The following is a 9342-nucleotide window of genomic DNA, read 5'->3' as shown; positions in this document are numbered from 1 at the left end:
CAAAATATGTCTAGGGCACTGTGAGACATCGATTGTTTATTTCTTTTCGGGGTTGTAGCCATTATGTCATCCCTAACAAGTGCATAATTTGAGCTCCCAAGTGCAGGTGTACTTACTGGTCGCACGGCTTACTTGCTAGTATGAATTGTTTTGTAAAGTTGATGAATGTTGAATGCCTTATATTCTTGATAGAATGCTATCAATCCCATCATGTCCGAGTGAGAGATGTTGTACTTTAGCTAGTACGTCCATGATGGGGTGCGATTGGATCGCACCGTATCGACTTGATACGTTGTGATGGAAATATATCTCTTGAAAGGGTACGAAGGGAGATGTATAAGAGTCTCCCGAACACAACCATTGAAATGGTTGGCAGAGAATACGATCAGAAAATCCTCTCATTTCTTTTGTTTTATTTCCATCAAAGGGAGAAGGCATTCCATTTTCACTATTACAAAGAACAATCTGCATTTACACTGTGGAAATCGAGTGCTTTCCTCGTGATTGCATTCAGACCGACGTGAAGTGTTTTTATTCGTGATTCATCCGCAATTCAACGTTCATTCCGGGGTTAATTGTTGTTTGCGCATCGGATAAAGGTAAGTCGTCTTCCGCCGACTTGAATTCCAACAATAAGCGAAGGGAAATAACAGTCCAACGATACCGCCAATACTAGTTTTTGTAAACTTCGGACTCCAGCTCCAGGTCCTGCCCCCACCATTTGCTAAGATGATGCGCACTCAGGAAACACTCCGACTGGTTTGAAAAATTGATTGTTAGATTTGCCGATGGGATGAGGTGCAATGGCTCTACCTGTGCCCCATTCTCGCTCCTGAACAGCATTGATCTCACAGAATACTGACTAGCAAAATTGGCGAAATCTTCTAATCCGTACTTTCGCATCCACTTTCGGTACTTGAAATAGCCAATGTATCCCGAGCAGACGAAATCACCCTTGTTGACAAACAGCTGAGGAACCCAAGGGGACAAAGCCGCATAAGAACTAGCGGATTGTTCCCGCTGTTCTGGAGACTGCGTAACTAGCGCCCCTACAGCACGGAACCCGCTTTTGGTTAAGTGGCGAGTCCGCTTATCGGTCGGGACAGATGGATAAGGCGGATTGAAGAGGAGAGACTCGAGATACACTCCCTTTTTGGCCATGTCCTTTCCAACTTGCATACCAATGGCAGACCCCAGGGAGTGGCCAGCCAACCAGACCACCTTAGAATTGCCGGCTGCAACCAAGTGTTCTACCGCCTGCACGGCAGTCTTGCAGCGAGACGAGAAGTGGAGCTTATTCCGGATAAACTGAATATCCAGCTTAATATCAAGGAACGATTCTTCCTCGATCAAGGTGCCTCGGAAGGCGACCACGAAATGCGGTCCATCTGCTGAGTAGTTACTGGAGGATGGCGGAGGCTCATACTTGAAGATGGCACCGAAGATAGAAGGGTCAGCCTCATCTTCGAGGGTGCGCTCCAACTGAAAACCGAAAGTTTCCCACCAAGGAGGTGCAAGAGCCTGGGAACCTTCACGTTTCCCCCCGCGGTCCCGCTCTAAGACATAGGCACCTTTAACCAAAGAAGCAATAACCGACCTCACATGATCTGCATTTTTCCTATGTTAGAAGTCCAAAGAAATGTAAGTTTCGTCGGTATGTTTGCTGATGAGAAACTCTGTCGCTAGACTAAGCTAAATACTCATATCATCGCTTCACGCGAAAAGAAGAAAAGGAAACATCGGGTTCGAGAGAAGTTTAAAATGCCATATTTTCGAAAAAGCTTCTCATGCGGTCTGATCTCGGTGTAGAACGAAACTTGGCACTGCACACGTGGCTGCTTCTGTCCAAAATCTACGAACTGGATGTGACCATGAACCAAATAGAGTATTATATCACATGGCAACCGTGGAGGACGAAGTTATAATATGTGGTGGATATTGCGGGCAAATAAACACTTGGCAATAACAACTTATGACATATTAAAGGTCACATGTCTAGTAAAACTCCTCCTTTCTGGCTTAGTATCGAGCAAAACTCTACGATGAAGTAATCGGAGATATGCGTCCAAGGGGGGAGACAAGTGCCCGTGGCCCATTAGGGAAGTTCGTCCGTTGAGAAACAAACTAACTACAGAAATAGATGGAAATTATACCATAGATGCACCTTCTTAGTCAGGTTTTTTTCTTTTTCTCTAACTATAAACCCCGCTAGTCCATGTTAAGTTATGGAAAAGTTGAATAGCTAGGACAGTGCTTAGTTCTTTGCATGTTTAAAAAGTCCAGGATCACAAGGTAACTAGCTATCACAAAATAACTGAGACAAAGGTGAAGGGAACTTAAAAGGCATGACTTAGGCCTTTTGTTCAATGAGAAAAGAGAGAATTTGAGGTCTTACCAGTCAACGCAAGTAAGGTACCGAGGCCCTGAAAGTTGAAAATTTTGATCTTTGATGTCCATGATCCCACAAGTTCAATTAAGACTTCTCGTTTCTAACCCTGAAAGCAAAAGCTGCTCGGAATGAGAAAAGTATCAAAAAATTCATAAACTTATTACATTGATACCAATTTAGTCTTGAATTTTTCAATTGAATTAATTTAGTCCTAAACCGTTTCATATTGGTACTAATTCAGTCCATCCGACTAATTTTGGTATGCTGGCGCTGACGTCAACACTGGCCGGTGGCCGAACGATGACGTGGCAATTTTTAATATCTTTTCAATGAAAAGTAACACCCATCTCTTCGTTGGCTTGTACGGACTTTTTTTCTTCTTACTTTCAAATTCAACTCACGGTGTGCTTCTTATTGTTGTCACTACTTATTGTCATCATAAAAGAGGTATCTCTTAATTAAAAGAAGAGGTGACTCTTGATAAATAAAAAAAAATACGTGACTCTTAGTAATGAAAAAAGGTGACTCTTCGCCCTAAAAGAAAGTTATGGATAGTTAGTAGTTATGAAAGAAAGTTATTCTTGACATGAAGAGTCATGATGGTTGAAAATAAAATACCTATTTTCAAGAGATATGTTGATTAGTTGTCTATGAATATAGAACAATTTACATATTATTTATAATAGCCCTAACTGTTCATGAATACTTTTTCTTTAGAACTCTCTTTTCTTTTCTTTTCATACACGTAACTTTAACACATTCAAGTTATAATTCCAAAAGAGAATTGGGTAATTGCTTAACTCGATTATCTGCAGTTTTGGTATATATCTTGGAGGTATATTAATTCTAAATCAAATAGCAATAATAGTGAAGGCAAATAATACCTTAAGAACAATGATTATTATTGCGCATCAAAGCAACAATAATATACTACTACTTCTCTATCTACATTAGCAATCAAATTTCTCCAACAACTGCCACGTTAGCCAAGCACATCAGCACTAGAAAACATGCATAGACAAGACCTGAAGAAGGCACGTGTGCACTTGAGCAGGCACGCAAACACACGTCCTGCAATGCTACTCTTCCTTTTATGGATGAATTCATTAGGTAAAATAATTGAATAGCATAGGTAAAAATATCAGTATTGCATCGATTCAAAGGTAAAAGTTAGTACCATTTGTTATTCATATGTTCTTTAGAATTACCTTATCGTCAAGAGTTGAGCCCTAGATCACAAATTTAGGGCTCGCTCAACCTTAGATCCAGAATCTAAAGCCCAATTTTGCAGGCCGAGCTCGATCTTGATGACGGAGGACTGAAACGGCCGCGAGATGGATTGAGATAGCGGTGGAACGGAAGTGGAGGTGGTGGGTAAAGGAAAAAGGAAGAGAGAGGCGAGACCGTAACATGAGGGAGACTCCTAGTGCGAAGGGCCCCGAGCGACACAGGTGGAATTTTGACACGCTGAAATCTCACCCCATATTGAAAAAATATTTGCTACATTTAATATGCCAAGTAGAATATGTAACAAACCATTCAAGAATCGACACAGCAATGTCGCCCACCAAAATTTTACCTCTTTCTTCCCTCTCTCGTGGGCTCTGCCCTCCTTCTCCTTCTCCTTCTCCTTCTCCTTCTCCTTCTTCTTCTTCTTTGCACTCGGAATTGAATTGGCTTGGCAAGGCGTCAAATCCCCTTCTCTTTAATTCGGATTTCGCACCTCAAATTTGACTTCTTCTTCTTCTTCTTCTTCTTCTTCTTCTTCGAATCGGCTTGGCAAGGCGTCGAATCCCCTTCTCTTTAATTCGGATTTCGCACCTCAAATTTGACTTCTTCTTCTTTGCAATCGGAATTGAATCGGCTTGGCAAGGCGTCGAATCCCCTTCTCTTTAATTCGGATTTCGCACCTCAAATTTGACTTCTTCTTCTTCTTCTTTGAATCGGCTTGGCAAGGCGTCGAATCCCCTTCTCTTTAATTCGGATTTCACACCTCAATCTTCTTCTTCTTCTTTCGGATTTTGCACCTCAAATTTGACTTCTTCTTCTTCTTCTTCTAATCGGCTTGGCAAGGCGTCGAATCCCCTTCTCTTTAATTCGGATTTCGCACCTCAAATTTGACTTCTTCTTCTTCTTCTTTCGGATTTCGCACCTCTTCTTCTTCTTCTTCTTCTTCATCTTCATCAGAGTCTCCTTTCATCTTCCTCTTCTTCTGATGGCTCACATATTACTATTAAGTAGCAATGATTGTTATGCTATCATCATTCCATTCTTTCTTTCCCTCTCTTCTTTCCTTCTCTCTTTCTTTCTCTCTCCTGAAATCTCTCCTCCTCCTCCTCCTCCTCCTCCTCCTTCTTCGGCTTGGCAAGGCGTCAAATCCCCTCTTCTTCTTAACTAACGGTCAACGTTATTATGCTCGTATTAAGACCGATGGCTCACATATTACTGTTAAGTAACAATGATTGTTATGCTATCATCATTCCATTCTTTCTTTCCCTCTCTTCTTTCCTTCTCTCTTTCTTTCTCTCTCATGAAATCTCTTGCCCTCTCTCTCTCTCTCTCTCTCCCCCACTGAAGCTTCCACTTTTTTCCTCTTCTTTTTGACCATTCAACTCTTCTTCTTCTTCTTCTTCTTCTTCTTATCCATTTCTCTCCCCCACCTTCTCTCTCCATCTCTAAGTTTCAACCTTTTTTTCATCTCTTCAATTTTTGGAGGGGAGGGATTTGACCTTGATCTCTTCCTCCCTTCCCTATTTTTCCTTTATGTCCTCTTATTTTCTTTCCTTACTCTCCTAATCTAGTTTTAGATCTAGGAGTTTTGCTCTCCCAAGTTTATATAGGGGAGCTTTTCTCTTTGATCTAATTCTAGATTCAGGAGTTTTGACAAATAAGTGCTCCACCTCTAGTTTCAATGATGTTTATAGTAGCTTTAGTATGCTCATTCAATGCGCTTTTGTTAAAGCTTTGACAGCTCGCACCTGCTAAAGGACTCGCTTTCACAGGTGACAAATTTGAGCTTGTTCAACATATTTATGTTTATATTGGCCGCACACTGCTGAGAGGCAAAGCCTGAACTAGTTTCTTTCTTTTCCTTTTTACCTCCTCTTTGTTTTGAGAAATGCTTAACTACTTGTAAATGTTATTATTGCATGTGATGGTGGCATGTAAGTCTTAAGATGTAATAGATAAAAATGGCAATTGGTGTTGCGCTAGCATTATGATAAAAGAATTTTCTTCCCTCCGTTACAACTGGTGTTATGCTAGTATTAAAACTGATGGCTCACGTATCACCGTTACTTCCAATAGTAACAGTGATTGTTATGCTCACCATTCCTTTTTCTTTCTTTCTTTCTTTCTTTCTTTTTCTTTCCTTTCTTTCCTTCTCTTTATTCCTTTCTCCCCAAAGCTCTTGCTCTCTCTCTCTCTCTCTCTACTCAAGCTTCCACTTTTTTCCTCCTTTTTAACCATTCAACTTTTCTTCTTCTTCTTATCCATTTCTCTCCCCCTCTGTCTCTCTCCCTCTCTAAGTTTCAACCTTTTTTCCTCTCTTCAACTTTTGGAGGGGAGGGATTTGACCTAGATCTCTCCCTCCCCTCCCTATTTTCGTTTATGTCCTCTTATTTTCTTTCCCTACTCTCTTGATCTAGTTTTAGATCTGGGAATTTTGCTCTCCCGATTTTATATTTGGGAGTTTTTCTCTCTGATCTAATTCTAGATTTAGGAGTTTTGATGAATAAGTGCTCCACCTCCAGTTTCAATGGTGTTCACAAAAGTTTTGGTGTGCTCGTTCAACGTGTTTTTGTTAAAAGTTTTGACAGCTCGTACTTGCTAAAGGACTTGCTCTCACAAGTGACAGATTTGAGTTTGTTCAACATATTTATATTTATATTGTCTCCGCACAATGTTTGTGTTGGGGATGCCGAACCTAGGCACATACCACTGAGAGGCAAAGCCATAACTATAGTTGGAGATTCTGGCATGTGCTCATCACTGATAATGATGTGCAATTCGGTAATCGGCCACCGATCTTTTTGCTTAGATACAATCATAGATCTATTCATAAAGGACGAGCATATCATGATATCTGCCAACCATGCTCTGATGATGTGCCTTGATTTCTGGATGGGATGAAGCACAGCCAATTTTGTCCCCATTTCTCTTCTCACCTCCTTGGAGGCAGAAGAGAGCAAAACAACTTGAGTATCCCATGCAAAAATGTCCTTCATTCACTTAGAATAAAAGGTTTCGCAATACTTTTTCTGGATTGGAGTAACTCATAATTGGTTCGGTATTTTCTTATTTGTGTATTTAAGATGAGTACATCTAACTGCAATTATTTCTTCCCTACTTGTTTGAATTATATCTCAAGTTTGAGCTCATGAACAAACTAGAAAAGTTTCAATGGGATTTGGCGCGTGAAAATAGGAAATAAATTGCTTTTCCCCTAGTTGAAATCTCCTTAGAGAGATCACAGAAGGAAGTTTTCTTCTTAAGTATCATCGGCCAAAACTTCCATTACTAGGGCTCGCATTCTTTTATTTTATATTTTATACATATACAGGGAAAATTACAAATAAGGGCTTGAAGTACCATTGTTTTTTCAAATAAGGGCATGAAGTAAACCTTATTTCAAATAAAGACCTGAAGTGCCATCGTTTTCTTAAATAAAGTTCTGAAGTCGATTTTGTTTCAAATAAGAGCCTAAAGTGCCATATCAATCTCAAAGAAGGGCCTGACCTCACGAAATGATCGAGAGCTTGAAATGCCATGTCAATCTTTCTCTCTAGTGACAGAATGATAAAAAGAAAAACTGCAATCATATGGAACATAACATTGACAAGTTAGGCTGTCACTAAAATATTTGTGCAGAGAGAAGACATATTAAAGTACCTTGAGACGGGCTCCTCTTCAAACTTGCTGCTTCCAATAGTATCATATACCTTCAATTTCAATTAAAGCTAGTATTTAATGTTATATTATACAAAATCTTTGAAATAAAGTCCAAATGGCCAGCCAAATGCTTTAAGCAAAACGGTGAGATAGAGAATGATGAGAAAATGCAAAAAAAATATAGGGTAGCATAAATTGAAAAAAGAAAAGAAAAGGCTATAGCCTCACGATGCAGAGTCACTCACAAGAACACAAGTGATCAACTGAATTCACTTTGGCAAAGCGGACAAAGGTTGGTGATGGCAGCCCAATTGTCAATACATGTGAAGCAAAACCTGAAAAGCCAACAGATGCATCATGTCAAACTCAAAACAGTATTGCATTGAACAACATACACAAAAATAAAAGATTGAAGATGCTTAAAAATGAGCTCATTCCTATGCCCACATATTTGAATCAAATAGTAATTGCAACATAATAAGCAAGATGGCCGTAATGGCAACGTCTCAGCGGAATAGCAACAGTTCTAATCGTTCTACCATGTTAGTTCCTTCCTTGTCCGACCAACAGGTCAATCAAGATGCTAAAGAGCACTGTGAAGAAGTGTACCAGTGCTGGCAGCAGTCTAAGACCCCTCCGTCTATGATAAGATCCATGCATAGCCCACATCTCTCACCCTCAAAATTAGCAGTGTCCTGCATGTGCAAAAATTTATAAAACTACTCAGTTACATAAACATCAAAGCAACACAAGGCTAACCTCAATTCTTTATCTATATGAACATATGTCGAGCACGAAGCAAAGATTCTGTAAAGTTCATGTTTTTGACAAGGATGATTTAAACACAAGTAGAACAAGACATATCAAGCCTTAAATTCGTCGACTAGATCCTTTATTAAGTTCGAGAAAGCAATCAAATAATCAACTTCGCTTATAAAAGAAGAAATGGCCAGTACTCCTCATAGTCACCTTTGACCTTACACTCACTACCGGTCACCAAGAACTAAATTTCCAAAACCATGGTAATGAAAATCTCTTGAGAAAGTAAATTCCTCAAAGAAAAGCAGCAGTCATTCTTCAAAAGATTCGACTCGCACAACATCAAGATTTTCACATTCCAAAAGAGTCGGGTACTAAAATAAGACCACCTATCCGGACCAAATCACGGCACGCCAAAGCAACAGAACTTACAGTATCGACGAGGTCAGCTTCAAGGATCTCTTCGTCCGACATAGCCGGCGGGACAAAACCCAGCTCCATATCGTCGACCAACGACATGGGCACCGGCAAAATCAACGTCTTGAAGGCTCACGGATGATGCCCAGGCGATTATTCGAGTCGGAAACGAGATTGGAACGGAGAAAATTCATGGGATTCACATTTACGGCTTATGGTTCTGCTAAAAAAAAAAAAAATTTCGTAAAATTTTGTTTAAAATTAAAAAATTAAAAGTTTCGAGTATTTTCAATTAAATAAGAGTTAATATGAGAATCCAAAAATTCTACAAAAAGCTAAAAAGTAAATGTAAATGCCTCGTGATATTTATAACTCACTCTTTGTGATATTATGACTTTCATAATATTCCTTTTTATTGATAAAACTGATAACCATAAATGGTTTTAGAATGTATAAAAATCGGCACATGGAATATGACATCTTTTGGACAGCTTTTTAAATTTGAATACTCTTGTTTTCATATTGTAAAGGAAAAATAATGATAAAACTTTAAAGTTGACCTAGAGAATTATTCGATCCTTTTTCTTCTTGTTCCATTTCCGTAAACTCTCTCGACATCTCTAAAGTGGTAAATATTAAATTAGAGGAGACGAAAAAAAATTCAAATTCGTTGCAAAACTTCCTAAATTTATATGTTGGCATCATTAGATACTTTCCGTTTGAGATTTGTGCCGTTTTGACAAACTTATTTCTTATGAGAGTTGTTAATCACTTGATTTACATCTCCAAAAATGTCAAGAAAAGGAACTTTTCATTTGGTGAGAAAAGCACCCACCGTCGTCGCCCAACCTTTCTTATATTTCCAAACTGGATCTGACTAGTCTAGC

General features: G+C 39.3%; 1 protein-coding gene across 1 annotated transcript; it reads right to left on the bottom strand.

The window, feature by feature from the left end:
- Nucleotides 1-672: 672 nt before the first annotated feature.
- LOC120293603 (GDSL esterase/lipase At4g10955-like) lies at nt 673-8557 on the bottom strand. Its single transcript, XM_039313294.1, has 3 exons — nt 8471-8557; nt 7889-7974; nt 673-1618 (listed from the first exon to the last, which is right to left on the bottom strand). Exons 1-3 carry the CDS (start codon nt 8555-8557, stop codon nt 673-675), a joined length of 1119 nt encoding a protein of 372 aa, XP_039169228.1.
- Nucleotides 8558-9342: the final 785 nt, after the last annotated feature.

This window comes from Eucalyptus grandis, chromosome 5 (assembly GCF_016545825.1).
Source record: "Eucalyptus grandis isolate ANBG69807.140 chromosome 5, ASM1654582v1, whole genome shotgun sequence".
In the NCBI taxonomy this organism is placed as follows: Eukaryota; Viridiplantae; Streptophyta; class Magnoliopsida; order Myrtales; family Myrtaceae; genus Eucalyptus; species Eucalyptus grandis.
The sequence above is the reverse complement of the archived record's forward strand: the minus strand, read 5'-3'. Positions and strand labels throughout refer to the sequence as shown.